We start from the raw sequence: 16,759 nt of genomic DNA, 5'->3' as shown, positions 1-16,759 counted from the left end.
CTGGTCCAGGGCCTCGCCGAGCTGGGCTGAGGGAGAAGCCAAGGAGGGTTAATAAGGATTAAACGTCCAACTTCCTGCCGTGACAAAGTCGGTGTGAAAAGGGAGAGAAACTCATCAGTGTGCTTCCCGACCTTGGGGGTCTTTTCAGCCCGAGGCATCATTTTAGAGGTGGGTCGCCATTAAAAGCTTGTACGTGTATATTGTTTTCGTGACGTCCTCCACAGGGTGCTCTGAGGTTTCCTCTGATTCCGCACAGTTCCCAGCGGAGGGCGAGCGTCAACACCCGCCCAGCATGTTCCCCAACGTGCTGGACGCCCACCAGCAAGCCCTGTGGAGACTCCGCTGTGTGACCTCGTGGGTCTTCCATTTCCGAGTCTCCGCTTCCTGCCTTCTCATGGGGCCAGGCTCCGTGAGACGGCGGCAGCAGGGCGCCCGCGCGGCGCGGCCTGTGGAGTCGGGATGAGGAGGAAGGCGGGATGATGCAGACGGTGATGATGGTGATTCTGGGTCCAATGACGATGGTGATGGTGAGAGTGATGATGATGAAGGAGAAGGAGTAGTAACAGTGAAGATGGTGGCGTGGCAGTTACTATTGTCATTTTAGTGTTTGAGAGCTTACCCTGCCTGACAGGTCCACGATCTTCACAGCCACCCGTCTGAGGTTCGCCACGTCCCCCCAGCGCCTGCTGCCAGGCTGTGCGTGGTGCAGGCAGACGGTGAGCCAGGACCGCAGACCTGAGGCCCGCTGTGCCCCGGGGAGATCACTGGAGACACTGTGTGTGCTTTCCTTCCCCGTCGGATTGCTCGTCATCCGCCTTCTGCGGGGCCACAGCCTCACCCCCGACTCCAAGAGCCAGCAATGCTGGATGGAGAGAACTGGCTGCCTTTGGGATTTTGGAAATCATCTCAAGTCTTCAAGGAGAAGGTGCTTTGGACTCTGGTTTCTCCTTCCAAGTCCTGCTGTGGCCTCACCAACGAGGACACAGCCGGGGCTCTGTGGGAGCGAGCGTGGAGCCTGCCCCTGCTGACCACGGAGGCCACACAGGCCTGGGCTTTGGCCGACGGTCCGGGTGGGGGCAGCTCGGGAGCGAGACCCCCTCTCCATCATGGCTCTCCCACTGGGACCGTCACGGTCTCATGAACAAATCCAGCGAGGATTTGACTGTTTCCGGCCCCGCCCCATAGCCTTGCCAACCCATCAGTCACAGTGGAGCGGGTCGCCACGCCACCCTCCCTGTTTTTCTATTAATCACCCAGCAGATAAACCCCGCGGTCCCCCGCCCACCTCAGCGATGTCCGTGATGTCATTTGTGCGGATGCCTAAATGTCACCGGCACTGGTTGTCAGGGATGAAGACGCGCCCTGGTTCAGCACAGCGCGCTCTGGGCCCAAATGGGAGCATGAAATCTCTGGTTTATTTTTGTAATAATGTTTACAGCTGTGTAATGACCCTGAAAAGGTTCGGGAGTCCGGTGCTCCGCATTTCAGAACGGGGGGCATTGTACTTTATTATAACCACCTCCGTTCCGCGGGCTCACCACAGCAATGGGGAAAAGAGCGTTTAATGAGAAGCCATTGTGTTCTGGGAGAAGTGGCCCTCGTCACAGCTCGCCCTGAGTGAGGACAGCAGGGTCGGCAGTGCGGAAGGGCGAGGGCCCTTGGCGTCCCCAGGAAGGGGCATCTCCCTGCCGCCGGAACCGTGCGCTGTGACGGTGTTTTCAGTGGGGCCCCCGGGTCCCCCCCCCCCCGCCCAGCGCCCGGGTGCCGTGTGCTCTGCCAGGCTCCGAGCCAGCGCCGTCACCCACGCCGATGAAAAAGGGAATATTTAGTTGTGCTTGGCTAGACAACAATATTTGATTTTTAAAAATCCCGTTGAAATGGTTATTTTGAAAGTCATTTTATTTCCCAACTATTCTTTTTCATGGTATAAGGATAAAACTCTTACTGGCGAGATCTATATTTTTTGGACTATTCATAAGATTACTTTTTTTTTCTGTGCTAGCAAAATGAAACTGTGTTTTTGTGTAGAATTTATTTAGACTCGGAGCAGCTGGCTCTTTTGGTGTCCTGATAGTTTTAAATTTTACTTGGAGGGGGAGAGACTCTTCCACTGGAAGTTCAGTAAAAACTTTGTCCCGGGCCTCACAGGAAATGGTCTCGAAGCCCACCCCCCTCCAAGGAATGGGGAGTCGCTGAGCTGGGGGAGGAGACCTCCAGCCCCCTCCCCTGCCCCCGACGCATCCCACGGGGCCTTGAGTCCCTGCCCGGCAGTGAGGAGGTCCTGGTGACCGGGATGGAGGCCTCCCCCCCTTGCTCGGTCAGCGCGGACAGTAGGACGGCAGCAGTGGGTGCCCATGGCATCCTATCGCGAATCTAGGAAAAGTCAGAAGTTGGGGAATGTAGGTGTGTTTCCAGACTGGACGGTGTACAAGGGCCTCCACCTGTCCAGCTTTGGTACCGACCTGCGGCCACCCTCTGCGGTCGGTCAGCTGCACCTGCTCAGCTGGTGGGGGCGTGGTGTCTCCTGCTGCACCGTGGGCACAGGCCACAATCCGAGTGTGGACGTACTTTTATCCACGAGAAGTGCTTTTTGCTCCTGGCGAGAGGGTTGGATGAGTTGTGCCTGGAACTCAGAAGGCCCCGCTGGGCTGCCCGAAGGCTGGGGCCGGGACAGTGGCCATGGCCACCCTGTGCTGGCACCCGGCCACTTCACGTGGGTGTCTCAGCTGCCACATGCCAGGGCTGAGCTGGGCAGTGGGAAACCACAAAGTACCGTGGGTAGCGGTGGCCGTGTGGGGCAGGTCGCGTGCCTGTCAGACTGGTGGCCTGGATGCTGACTGACTCCGTGGCAGGGCCTGTGCACGAGCAGTGTGACCCCAGAGGGGATATGTGTCCCCACGCCTGGGGCTGGGGACATCTCCCTCCTTTGGGAGGACCCCAGCCCTGGAAGGTGTCAGGGCTGCGGTTGGGCCTGGTCCATTCTCAGCGGGACGAGCGCCCCCCAGGCCTCACGGTGAAGCATTTCTGTGTATTTGCGGAGCGGACAGTGGGGTGCCGTGCCGCTCCCCCAGCACAGAGCTACTACACACCTGCCTGTGCTCACACACACACACACTCACACTCACACACACCTGTGTCCACAGCTGCGAGGGGCTTTCCTCTCCCCGAACTCTGGACCCTGCCTCTCAGGAGCCTTTTCGTTGCTTCCCTGTGGTTGGTGGCCTTGCCCGCGGGGCCCCCTGCAGCTGTTCCCGAACTGACGGAGACCAGCACTTGGACGCCGGGTGGGCAGAGACTGCAGAGACCGGGGCCGCGCCAGGGCGGTGAGTCCCAGGCTGGGGGCCAGCTCACCCCGCCTCGGCTGCGTCGGCCCAGGGACAGCACGCCGGTCCCCTGCTTGTCCCAGGAACCCACGCTTCTTGCCCGGCTCTGAGTCTGGTGGCTGCCTGGGTGGGGCTGACCCAGTGAGTGTACCTGCCCGCGGCCCCATGGGTGGCAGCTCCCACAGAGGGGACTGAGATGACCGTCGTGCGGGTCTGCCCCATGGGGGGGCGCTCTGCACATTGAGGCCGCACTCCCGGGTCATCTCCTGGTGGGCCGGCCAGCTCCGTGGGACCCTGAGTCCTCCCATGGGCCCCATGATGGCTGGTCTCCGTCTCCTGCTGCCCGTGGGTATGTGGTCTTTGGGCACGTGGACTGATAGACCTGGGGGGGGGGGGAGCAGGCGTCTCCCTTGGCCCTTTCTGGGCCCCCGGTGGGAGCCAGAGGCCCTTCCGACTCTGACACATTTGGACTGCAGGTGTCCACAGACCTATGTGGAGCTGAGTTTGGGACCCGTGAGGTTGGGGCTCCCCCTTTTTTAATATGTTAACATTGATTTGAGCAAGAGGAAGGGAGGAAAGAGGGGGAGAGAAGCATTGATCTGTCGCTCCTCTTATTGATGGGCCATCAGTTGGTTCCCGAATGTGCCCCGACTGGAGACAGACCCGGCAACCTTGGAGTATCAGGGTGTCTCTCTCGCCAACTGAGCCACCCGGCCAGGGCAGGGCCGTGTCTCTAAGGTCTGTTCACTCATTCGCCCATTTGGTGGACAAATACCGAACCCCCGAGACTGCGTCTGTGACCCAGGCAGCCGGGACCCTGCCCGCACGGAGAAGGGGGGACGCCTGGCCTCCCCCCACCTGGTGCTAAGGACTGTGAGGCGCAGAGTCAGTGGGTGCTCTAGAGAGAGGCTGGACATCTGCCCCAGACAAGGGCGCACGGAAGGCCTTGTGGGCGGGGCTGTGTGACCTGAGACCTGCGCGAGGAGAAGCCTTCGCACATTCTAGAACATTCTGTGCTTGGCACTGACACTTGAACGGTTGCTTGAAGGCTTTTTAAAAAAAGCCTTGTTGCTTGAAAAACACTTTTTAGCAGTGAAAGAATTTCGTGCCCAAACCTAACTTGAAGGCTCATGTCCATCATTTGACCCACTGAGCCTCCCCTCTTGCTGCGTGCGTGGGGGAGGCGGGTGGCCTTCCCCTCTCAGGCCTGAGCTGCAGGCCTGCGGGGTTGCACGTCCAGCCGCCTGGTCCCCCCTGCTGAGTTGGCCACAGCCTGTAAGTGACCCGTCCTCCTGGACTCATGGCTTCTGAGCTGGCCCACTGGGCAGCCTTTGGAAGTGCTGAACTTCCAGAGCTGTTGGTGGGACTCGGAGCCCCCACGTGGCTTTAGGGCCATGATCTACGTTTGCTCAGGAGAGGAGCCAGCCCAGCTGGAGGGGCTTGGAGGTGGAGAAGGGGCTCCAGACATGGCCCCAGGGCTGCTGTCCCCCTGGGCCTGTCCCCCTGCGCTGGCCAGTGGGCGCCGGAGCTGGCCAGCCCTGCCTTCAGGTGTCAGCCACAGGGCCTGGCGCCCTGTGGGCTCCCGACAAGCTTGTGGAGTGAGTGCAAGGATCTCCAAGAGAAACGACTCCTTTCTGACCGGTCTCCAAAGTGGACCTCTCAAATCTGGCTGCCACCAGAGACAGCAGGTAAAAACGGCCAATTGGGAGGCTTCTTCGATGGCAGGTGCCCCTGTGCCGTGTGTGTGAGTGTGGCCAGCTGTCCTGCTGCCATCTGCCATGGACACTGTGGCCTGCAGCAAGGCCTTGATTTCTCTCTGCCCTGGAAACAGTCACCGGGTCAGCCTCCCCCCTCCCATGCACGGTGGACCCCGGCCCCCTGCTCTGGCCAGGGAAGCCAGCACCCCACTGGAGACCCTCCACACCATGTGCAGTCTGCCTGGCAGGAAGTACAGCGGGCAACAGACCCGGCCGGTGCTGAATGCGCTTCGTCCACCCTTGAGCTTGGGCCCTGGGGTCCCCCGGGGAATTGTGTGGCCCAGGAATCAGTCCCGGCTGGGGTGAAGGGCCGGCCCGGCCCACCTGGCCTGCTGAGACGGCCGCACGCTGGGCTGCGCAGAGGACGGACGCGCGGCATCTTTCCGACGGCAAGAAGCAGACCTGGGCTCCCCGGGGGTAGAAGAGGCTTCGGAAGTAGCAGGCCCCAGGCCTGGGTTTCCGGACTTTCTGAGGGGAGTTCCCCACGTGCTGAGAGGTGGAGAGGTGGCTCACGGCACCCCGCCCCGAGTGGCCGGGCTGTTTTCCGACAGCTGGAGGGGACAGTGAGGACCATTACGGACAATTACACGCACGGACCAGCTCAGAGCGCCTGTGTTTAACAAACAGCTTTGAGTTCTAATTTTCTGCCGAGCACATTCTGCAGGTCCAATTTGTACTCATTACTGTGTATTGGGAAAGTTATTAAAGACACTCCGACTTGGTGAGACTTCTTAGGACACTGTCCCTGGACTTTAATTGGTCTTTACCCAGTTCCTTAAGAGATCTCTTTAAGTCCCAATGAAAGTCCTGGCCTCAGGTGTCACTCCGGGGGGAAGGACAGGGGCAGAGGCCTCCTCCTGCGGCGGACGCCCTCAGCCCTGTCCCCGCCCAGATCTGGACCCTTGGGATAATGCCCCACGATTCTGTCGGGAGATAATTTCTACCTCTGTTGATGGGCGCAGTTGCCAAATGATAGAATAACAGTGTTTCGTAACATAAGGGTTAAATCTTAATCTCCGAGGTTTGCAAAGCTGCTACTCGCAGTCTCCTTAAAATTTAATATACCTCGTTAATGCGTCCTCGCAAACACTGAAGGATTTTTATGATTATAATCATGTGTTACAGCACCTAGTACTGTTCCTAAGCAGCATACTAATCAGCTTAATGAGATATTACTGCACTTTTTGTTGACTAAAGCAAAATCCCTTTTATTGTTCCAAAGCCTGTCCTTTACTTTATTTTTTCCCAAAACATTATCTTGTTTTATGACGTATCAGTAAATATCATGCCATTGGGTTCTTTTCTTTTTTTTTTTGTTGGCCAAAACATAAAATAATCTCTTTCATCTCCCAGTGGTGAATGTGTCAAATGTGGGTTCCAGAAACAAAAGTTCCAAGTGAGGGTGTTGGCAGTGACAGCCGTTCCGCTCCAAGGCCAGCTTCCCACCCAGCCCACAGGGGTGGGTGCAGGAGGTGGGGGGCGGGGAGGGCTGGGACGGCCACCACATACACCCGGGGTTTGCTCTAAGGTGTTGCAAGTGGTAAAACATTAATAATTTAAGTGTGAATGAATAATTGCAGTCAGCAAATAGAAAATACAAGGAAGACGATCTATCCCCAAAACAAATTGGAGGGCCCAAGCCATATTGCATAATTGGCATTTAATAATTCATTTTTTTATTATTGTTTTCGACTGTAATTCCTCGGCCTTACCAGGCGTAGGTGAGGCGGGACGTGCCAGCGCCGCACCCCGCCGAGGCTGGGGCTTCCCCGCGCCTGGTTCCGGGCCCAGATCTGAACTCTCTCTCCCTTTGCAGGGATGGAAGAAGCCAGCCTGTGCCTGGGCGTGTCCTCGGGGGCGGCGGACGCGGAGCCCCGCCGGAGCGGCCCCGTCCTCAACGGCCAGTATGCCATGAGCCAGAAGCTGCACCAGATCACCGCCCAGCTCAGCCATGCCTTCCCCGAGCTGCACCCGCGGCCCAGCCCGGAGGACAAGCCGCCGGCGGCCCTGGACGACAAGGCCCACGTGCCCATGAGTGGCCAGCCCATGGGCAGCCCGATGGCGCTGCTGGCCAGCCCGCTGGGCCGGGACGTGGACACCAGCCTCAACGGGCGCGTCGACCTGCAGCAGTTCCTCAACGGGCAGAACCTGGGCATCATGTCGCAGATGAGCGACATCGAGGACGACGCACGCAAAAACCGCAAGTACCCGTGCCCGCTGTGCGGCAAGCGCTTCCGCTTCAACAGCATCCTGTCCCTGCACATGCGCACGCACACGGGCGAGAAGCCCTTCAAGTGCCCCTACTGCGACCACCGGGCGGCGCAGAAGGGCAACCTCAAGATCCACCTGCGCACCCACAAGCTGGGCAACCTCGGCAAGGGGCGCGGGCGCGTGCGCGAGGAGAACCGCCTGCTGCACGAGCTGGAGGAGCGCGCCATCCTGCGCGACAAGCAGCTGAGGAGCGGCCTGCCGCCGCCGCGGCCCGACCTCAAGCCCCCGCCGCACACGCAGCCCGCGCCGCCCGCCGCCGCCTGCCACCTGGCGCTGCCTGCCGCGCCTGACGCTGCGCGGCCCACGCCCTCGCCCAAGCCAGCGGGCGGCGCTCAGGAGGACGCGGCGGCCCCTGCGGCGGGCTTCCGCTGCACCTTCTGCAAGGGCAAGTTCAAGAAGCGCGAGGAGCTGGACCGCCACATCCGCATCCTGCACAAGCCCTACAAGTGCACGCTGTGCGACTTCGCCGCCTCGCAGGAGGAGGAGCTCATCAGCCACGTGGAGAAGGCGCACATCACGGCGGAGTCTGCGCAGGGCCAGGGCCCCGGCGGCGGCGGCGAGCAGGCGGCCAACGAGTTCCGCTGCGAGGTGTGCGGGCAGGTGTTCAGCCAGGCCTGGTTCCTCAAAGGCCACATGCGCAAGCACAAGGACTCGTTCGAGCACTGCTGCCAGATCTGCGGCCGCCGCTTCAAGGAGCCCTGGTTCCTCAAGAACCACATGAAGGTCCACCTCAACAAGCTGTCGGTGAAGAACAAGGGCCCCAGTGACGCGGAGGGGCCGGCCCCGCTGGGCGGCCTGTCCCAGGAGACCCACGCCAACCTGTACTCCAGGTACCTGTCCTGCCTGCAGGGCGGCTTCATGGCCCCGGACAAGGCCGGCCTGAGTGAGCCGGGCCAGCTGTACGGCAAGGGGGAGCTGCCCTTGAAGGAGAAGGAGGCCCTGGGCAAGCTGCTGTCCCCCCTGGCCAGCGTGGCCCACGGCGTCTCCGAGGGCGACAAGCACTCCCTCCTGGGCTGCCTGAACCTGGTGCCGCCGCTGAAGTCCAGCTGCATCGAGCGCTTGCAGGCGGCGGCCAAAGCCGCGGAGATGGACCCGGTGAACAGTTACCAAGCCTGGCAGCTCATGGCCAGGGGCGTGGCCGTGGACCGTGGCTTCCTGTCTAAAGAGCAGCCGCTGCCCCGCGGCCAGGAGGACGCGCTGGCCCACGTGGGGGTCGCCTTCGACAAGGAGAAGCGCGAGTACGTGTTTGTGGGGGCAGACGGCTCCAAGCAGAAGATGCCCGCGGATCTGGTCCACGGCGCGAAAGTGGCCAGTCAGAGAGACCTGCCAGGGAAGCTGGACCCCTCGGACGGCGGCCGGGAGTTCCTGCCGCACGGGCTGAGCCCGGCGCTGGACTACGCCCCGCAGGGCCCCGGCGGCGGGATGAAGGAGAAGCCCACGGAGTGCCCCGACTGCGGCCGCGTCTTCCGCACCTACCACCAGGTGGTGGTGCACTCCCGCGTGCACAAGCGGGACCGCAGGGCCGAGGAGGACGGGCTGCACGCGGGCCTGGAGGAGCGGCGGGGCTCGGGCAGCGACCAGGAGTCCCAGTCGGTGAGCCGCTCTACCACGCCGGGCTCCTCCAACGTCACCGAGGAGAGCGGGGTCGGCGGCGGGCTCTCCCAGACGGGCAGTGCGCAGGAGGACAGCCCGCACCCCTCCTCGCCATCCTCCTCAGGTGGGTTGCTGGGGCGGGTGGGGAGGGGCCGCCCACGAGGGCGCTGCAGGCCCAGGTGCTGCTTGGTGGGGGGTGGGGGGCAGGCCTTTGCTGCTCTTCAAGGTCTGGTCCAAGGTCAACTGGCTGGTTGGTGTCAGAGGTTCTGGCCTTTTTGCCCTGCCTCAGACGAAGGCTGTGCTTCTGTCTCATTGGCCTTGCCTTGAGCACCCGCTCCTGGGAAAGTCAGCTGGCCCTCCTGTGCGGTGGGCACAGTTCCCCATGGGGTGCGCCCACCCTTCCCTGTAAGTGCCTGCGAGAGCTACGTGGTGCCCTCACCCACAGGCCATCCCCTCCAGCCCAGAGCCTGGGAGCCGGCGTCCCACCCCATTCCTGGGGGATGGGAAGCTGTAAGTTCAGACCTGCACTTTCCGCACCAAGTACCTTCCCGTGGTCCCCTCAGGTGGGCACCTGGGCCGCCCTCCCGAGATCACACCCGTGCAGGGTTCCCGTCCACAATGACGGCTCGGCTGCCTGGCCGGGGTCCTCTGTGGGTTTGGGAGGGCCCGGAGCTGCGACACCCAGATGCGCGGGACTGCCTGTCTTAAAATGCGCTGCGTTCCAGGGGCGATATTCAGCTTTGGGATCTAAAATAGCAAAGCAGAAAATCTGTCATCACAATGTCTGGGAAACGCTGACGCTTCCTGGCCCCATTTGGGGGAGAAAAAAAAACACACAACACCTCACTAGCCGAAGACGGTGAAATGAAGTTGCCACGTAGCAGCAGGTGCGCCGCTGCCGCCGTCCCTGCCGGCAGAGCCCCTACTAAGGGACGGCGAAGGGGCAGTTCCATCCCCGACCCTTCATCTCGCTGATGCCGTCATCGCCCTGTAGCCGGACGACAGAGGAAGTCGTGCCGTAAAAAATGCCTTGTAACTAATGGCAACATCGATTCCCAAGACCAGCCATTAAGTCTCGAACGTGGAAGACGGTTCCAGGCACCTCAAGACCCCGGCCGCCTGGTCCACGGGCACACAGAGGAGGGTCCTTGGCAGAAAGTTCTGCCTCTCGTTCCCTGGTGTCTCCCCCCTTCAGGGTTGCGGCAGCTATTTCGGGACGGGAGGCGTTTGGCGGCGGCAGCTATTAAGTGGATGGCGGCTTCGCCCTGTTGTTACTGTCATGCTTCAGTATAACCCTTCTTCTCGGGCGAAATTAGTATGAAAATAAAGTGGGAGCCTGCTGGCTTATTACAGACCAGTAAAGAATGGTTAAGACATAAATCTGAGCCGCACATTCCAGAGATTCCGATAGCACTTAATGCCGCTGCTTAAATACCCATGAAACACGCTGTCTGCTCCGCGGTGCTGGACGCGGGCGTGATTTATCTCTGGGGCGAAGTCTGAGGAGTCGCGCAGGGCCCAGAGCTCCTGGGAAGGTGCGGCCCCGCCTTGTAGTGACCGCTTTCCGAGCTCACTGCCTGGGGGTGCCGGGGACTGGTGCACAGGTGTCCCTCCGTCACCGGGGCTGTTTCCGGCCTCCCGTGAAGAGGTTCCCTGTCTGGGGGCTGCGGTCTCGCTGCTCCGGGATGGGGGACCTTCCAGGGGCCGAGCGCAGAGCGCGCCCCGGCTCTCCTGAGTGGGAGGCGTGCGCGCTGACAGATTGCCAGTCCGTCCCAGCCTGCTGACACGCGGGGGGCTTGCGGAATATTCCGACACCACATGCTCGGCTCTATTTCTGTCGTGTTCCCGTGTTTTTCTCACCTTCTGGCCGAGTGGTAGCCTCATACCGCTCCTCCCCGTTGTTTGTGTGTCTCTAAATACTCTCGGAAAAAAGGAGAAAAGCCCGAAAGAACCCACGGGCCTGTGGGCTCGGAGGAGAGCCGCACTTGAGCCGGGGTGGTCGCCTCACTTTTCTGTCCCCCGTGGGACTGTGCACTGTTGTGGAGGCCGCGTTCTTCACTTCTGGTTGACTTCTTTGTTTTCTTCATATTCAAATGAGACCCTTTCATAATTTTCTGGCCGAGGAGCAGAATCGGCAAGCCTACCATCCGCAGGGCCGGAGCCAGCTCCCCGGCGGGGCGGGTCTGCCGGGGATTAGCGCCCTGACTTAACCCCATCGGGTTCGTCTTCCCTGGTACCCCGACGGGGGGGACTCGGACACAGCGGGGTTAGCATACCCATTTAAATAAAAGTTGTGGCACAGTGTGTATTTTGTGATTACCTGTTACGGAGAAAACCCCCAAGGTGAAGGGGAGGGAAAAAACCTTTAAGCCTTTAAGGAGAGAAAGCAGTTTTATTAAGGCTTCTGTTAAGAAGTGAGTGCCTGCTACAGCGCCACACATTTCTCAGACAGCATAACAATGTCGCAAAACTTCATTTCCATCACTCGATTCTTTTCTTGTTGAGAACTGGGTCAGTAGGGCCTGAGAAACTATTTTTTCAGATCGTAACCAGTGAATTCTTCTTTATAAATCGCTGCTCTTAACATGATAGTAGTTCTGAATTCATCATAAAAACCCTTTTTACAGAGAGCCTCTTAGAGCCGATCTCCAGAAGAAGGCTCACAATGAGCAGAGAGGCAGCCTTTGTTATCTGATGCGGTTCTTTGCGAGGACTGGGAGCAGAGCCGCTGTGTAAAAATGTCTTGCTCAGACCGAGACGCAGAAAGGGTCAAGTTTGCAATCAAACAGTTATTGCCGAGATGGGCGGCTGCCACTGGCCAGGCTAATGTGGGTGCAGCTGTTTGTTATGTGAGCAAAAGAATGTTTGAATCAGTGAGCATGTGAAAATGATCGCAGTGAACCAGAAAATATGTTTGTTCTCGGGCTCTCCAAACCGCTGAGAACCGAGCTTTGGAGCGACGGCGAGAGCCAGGCCCTCTGACCAGTGGAGGGATCGCGGTTCCCACTGAAAATGGACAAAGGCCCTTCCCGGCCTCTCCCCGCTCTCCCTGCTGTTGTTGCCGTGGGTGGTGCGGCTCAGCGATCGTCCCACACCCGCCGTGGACGTCTGAGGCGAAGGGCAGTGATTTGGAGGTGGCAGTTTCTCAGTTCCACTCTTTCGTGACAGTGACGGCGTGGGTGGCTGTGTTGGGGTCCCCCTCACTGCTGTCTGGGGTGCCCATGCACTGAGGGCACCCTGAAACCTCAGCCGAGCCCCTGCTGGCGCCCGAGTGCCACTCGGAACCCGACGGCAGCCCAGCTCCGGTGTCTTTCAGTTTGTCTCTGGACAGTGCGCTCGGAAGAATTAAAACTTAGTGTACTAACAAACAGTACTGCCTGTCACCTGCAACAGGGCGGTTCCCGTCCGCTGAGGGGGTGGCTGACGGGGACCTCGACCCCCCGTTCACTAGAGAAGGCTGGCCAGGCTCTGTGGGCAGCGGAGGGCCAGGGAGAGGTGCAGAGATGAAAATGTCCTTAACTCCCGGTGCGGCCGGTGAGGATTCTGAGGTGGACGAGGACTGTTTGGTCAGCTGGGCTGGAGCCCAGCGGGTCCCCCACATGGGCCGAGCTTCATGCCTGCCACGCCAGGCCCGTCCTGGGCAGGCCCTTCGACCTCAGCCTGGGGGGCCCGCATCTGGGGCTCCCTTGATGTACAAGGACCGGGGAAGTGGTAGGACAGATCTCCTTTTTTTCCACCTCTTTTTCTTGCATGGCGCCTCCTCCCTGCCCATCGCCTACTCCACACAAACAAATCCAGGCCCCCGAAGACGGGGTAAAAAAGAAAAAAAGAAAAAAGAAAAAAAGGAAAAATTTAAGTCTGAGGATTAAGATCTTCATTTTTTTTTTGCTTGTGCATTCCAATTGTTCTTAAAATATTTGGCAATGTCAATTAGTAACTGAGCAGAGTTAGCTGATGAACACAATTTTCCAGTAGACTGAGCACCCTATTGTTGCCGAGCGAACAGCAGATTTCTGAGGTCATTATCATTCGCTGGTTGCTTGGCCCAGCTGCTTCCTGCAGCAAAAGCCAAACTTTCTGCTGGAGCCGGGGGATGCGGCAGCAACAGGGGGCCGGGGGCGCGGGCTGGCAGCCGGGCCCGGCCCCGCCTGGGCGCAGGGGGAGGAAGTGGAAGTTCCCCAGGTGGTTCCAGGGAAGCTGCCCCCTCAGCCTTCTCCCTCCAAGCGCCTCCCCGCAGCCCCCGCGGGGCATTCAAGGGCCAGGGGACCCCCTCGGGCACGGCGGAGACTCATCTCGCCGCTCAGCAGAGCTTTGGAAAACAGCAACCGCTGACAAATGTACTTAAAAACTGTTAACCCAGCCGAGGGCCCGGCAGTGCTTTCCCATAGATAGACTTCTTTATTTTTATTAAAAACAGAAAAGAAAAGGAAAAAACCGAGTTATTTTTTAAGAGATAAAATTAGTAACTTCAAATCACTCCACTGGGGATGACTTCATTTTCCCGAGGGACCTTCCGAGCGGACACTGGTCTGAAATTCTCGGGGAGCCCAATGTGGGGGGAAGGCCCCTGCCCGTCCTGGCCCCTCCCCGCCCCGACTGGGGAGCCAGGTCAGGGAGGTGAAAAGCACTTTTTTGAAGCTCAGCTGTGGGACCCGAGCACCCGGAGCAGCCCCTCCGTTCCGCCGGTGTGGTCCCCTGTGCTAGTGGCCCATGTTTGTGGGGGGGGTGCAGCGTGGGGGGCTGGGCCCAGGCCGCCGCTGGCCAGCTGACTCCTGGGGAGGGTCGGGTGGGGACCGGTCAGCAGGCCAGGGGACCCCCTCTGGGCTGCAGGCGGTCTGTCCGCTGGGGCGCAGGCTGCCCCTGGGCTCTAGGTGCCCACCTGCCTGGTCACACCTTCCTGGGAGCTGGATGCTGACCAGCGGCTCCTTCGGGAGCTGCCATTGGCTGGTGCACTGGGGCAGCTCCGAAGTGGTTGCCGGGGACACTGAGGGTCCCCTCGGGGCTGTGAGCCCGGGCCACTGTCACTCAGTGGAGAGGCGTGGCCCTGGCTCTAGTCTTCGCCCCTGAGCACGCTACGAGCTGGGTGACACGGAGTCCTGTGTCACCGCTCCACCCCGTGCATCCTCAGGGCGGTCCCCCGTCCCTGCCAGGGTCCTTCCCGGGTAGCTTGGAGAAGCCCGGAGTGCTCACGGTGACCTTCAGTGCCCACGTCAGTGTGAGGGACAGAAAGGCCTGTGGGAACCTTGGTTTACGGCGGCAGGAAAACCCAGACCCACTGAGGACGGGCTGCCTGAGACTCAGGAGGAAGCCGCCTGTTTTCCAAAGGGAGGAGGTGCATTCGCTGCGTGGCCCCCGCTCACCAGGATGGGGGTCCCTGACAGCACCTCGGTGAAGTGTGCTCAGCAGATGGCTGCCGGGCGTCCTCTGCTTGATCGTGTGGCCGAAACCAGGGGCCATGAGCACCCAGGGCCACCTGTCACCAACGCCTGCAGTCACTGGGAACGTGGCCACTCTGGAGAGCGGGCAGCCTCGGTTTGGGGGCCACGTGGGGTCCTCCTGCTCACCCGCGCCCCAACATTTCATTCCTTTGCACCCCTTCTCTGGCTTTACGCTTGGAGCCCTGCAGACCCGTGCCGCCCTGAGAGGGTGGGGCAGGGGGGCTCCCTCCCCTTCCACGCCGGCGATTCCCTACGCCTGCTCCTGCAGCAGGAGGTGGGCAGGTGCCCCAAGTCTCAGTGCCGGGGGCAGAGGACAGGCTTCGACTCGCCCTCCTTGCAGTGGTGGCCCTCAGGAGTCCACGGGGCTGAGGGGAGGCCGCTGGGACCAGCAGCCGCTGAGATGGGGAGCACAGGGGTCTGGAAGGGCCCAGTGGGGGACGGTGCGGGCGCAGGCTGAGCTGCGGGGTCAGCCAGTGAGCCAGCAGCGAGCTCCTCTCCCTGCTGAGCCGCCTCGCGGCGCGGACGGTGGGGGAGGAGCAGCACCTGCGGAGACCGGAGATGGGATTCGCGTGAACATCTCGAGTTTGTGATGACTGGGCTGGAACCTTTGCCATCTGCGACCCTTGGGCCCGCTCGCTGCCCTTCTGGGCTCCTCACCCCTCCTGCCCCCTCCTCTGTCCGCTGTGACAGGCTCATCCCTGTCACAGGGGTACCGGCCTGGCAGCGGGAGGGGCTCAGCCAGGCTTGCGAAGGCAGAGAGAAAGGAGCCCTCCAGCAGGGTGTGTGTGTGGGGGCTCTTCGGTCCCCCCAGGAGTGGAGCATTGCAGCCGCCCAGACGAGCCGAGGGTCCCCCTTGCCTTTTCCTGGCAGGACGGGGCGACGGCAACATTTACTTAAGCTGCGGAGCTTGGCGCCGTCAACAGCAGGCGCCATCTGGAAGGCCCTCCTCGGAAAGCCGTGGGCGACCCCAGAGAGGCCGGGGGAGCCGGGCATGGGCAGAGCTCGGGGGCTGCTTTCTCGGGCAGGACCCCAGCGTCCAGGCACCTGGCTGGGCACGGGACTTCCGGGAGCTGCGTAGCCGCAGCAGGCCCTCCCGGTGCACACCTGGCTCTGCTCCCTGCGGGCCGGCCAGCTGGGCCCCAGCCAGACTGGGGCCGCTTCCCTTCGGCAGGAACACCCCCTTTGCCGGGCCGTCCTCGCTCTCTGTGCTCACCTGAGTCCTGGTGCCCTGTCGGCGTGTGGTCCGCCCCCGACAGGGCCCAAAATGACAGGCTGGATCATGTGCCGGGAGAAATGAAGATTGTGCATCTTGAAGGTGCTGGGGACGAAGGTTGAGAGCTGGGCTGCTTGGCTTGTGGCAAACTGAGCCGAGTGAAGCACTGAGATTTGCTGCCTCGAATCTGAGTCTTATGAAGAGGCTGGGTGTGTCCGAATGCTCCTGGCCGCCAGCTGGGGGGCCTAGGCACAAATGGGGGTGTCCCGTGCTCAGGCACCTTTCGCACCCAGGCAGTGTGGTCCAGGGCCCTGTCTCTGGGGCCGTGAGCCGTGGGCTCTTGCGTGGCCTGTGGCCTAAGTCCGCATGACGAGGTGGCACAGCACAAGCCGCCCCCTGGGCTGAGCCTCCCACAGGGGGCCTGGGTGGTGGGGGTCTTCTCAGGGGTGTCGATGGGGGTCCTGGCATGTAAGGCGTGCTCACTGGCTTTCAGGGCAGGTGCAGGGCACACCCTTGGGAAACGTCATAAGTTTTACTCGGTACCTGCATCTAGAACATTCCACTCCCTCTCTGGCTCAGGTAGCTGATCTGGATTTCAGGGGGTGTGCGACCCTTTCCTTCCATCTGATGGGGGTCCAGAGCCATTTGCTGCAGGGTGAAACAGTCCCCGCCGGTGCCCCCTTCTCTCCCTCACAGCGACGCCCCCGCCCGCCCCGCTCCGAGCCCGCCCCCGGGAGGTGGGCACCCCGGCCTCCTCAATCGCTGTGAGAGGTGTTTTGGAAAGTTTCCAACTCCCTTATGTTTAGTTCAACATAACACGCGTGCAGGGCTGTTTCCCTGAAGAGCAGGACAGATGCGCCTTCCTCTTCGTCGCTAAATATACTTTGTTGCATTTGTGGCAACAATAGGCGTCTTAATTTTTTAAAAGTAATTTGCCCTGAGAAGTTGGAGTGGTCCCCCAGCCAAGCTGCTGACTGACATAAAACGGTTCCGTGGTGGGAGGAGCCATGGCTGGACGGAGCCCCTGCCCAGCAGGGCCCCGATCCCTGACGCACGTCCTTGACCTTGACCTGTGACCAACTCCAAGAGTGATGCTTACTGACTCCTTTGTTGCTATTCTTGTGTCATGCGAGACTTTTTCATTTCCTTCAAACTATCAAGTAA

At 60.6% G+C, this 16,759-nt stretch overlaps 1 protein-coding gene across 4 annotated transcripts in view; it reads left to right on the top strand.

Moving 5' to 3' along the window:
• The window catches only part of ZNF536 (zinc finger protein 536), a 316,452-nt gene that overhangs the window by 152,405 nt on the left and 147,288 nt on the right, over nt 1–16,759 (top strand). For all 4 annotated transcript variants that reach the window (XM_053672198.1, XM_037142973.2, XM_053672199.1 and 1 more), the window contains exon 4: nt 6,897–9,068. In XM_053672198.1, coding sequence (XP_053528173.1) covers nt 6,899–9,068 — 2,170 coding nt within the window. In that variant the 5' untranslated portion in view covers nt 6,897–6,898. The remainder of the gene's footprint in view (nt 1–6,896; nt 9,069–16,759) is intronic.

This window comes from Artibeus jamaicensis, unplaced genomic scaffold (genome assembly GCF_021234435.1).
Source record: "Artibeus jamaicensis isolate MK-2021 breed Jamaican fruit bat unplaced genomic scaffold, CSHL_Jam_final contig_755, whole genome shotgun sequence".
Classification (NCBI taxonomy): domain Eukaryota; kingdom Metazoa; phylum Chordata; class Mammalia; order Chiroptera; family Phyllostomidae; genus Artibeus; species Artibeus jamaicensis.
This window is presented reverse-complemented; position numbering and strand designations above follow the sequence as displayed.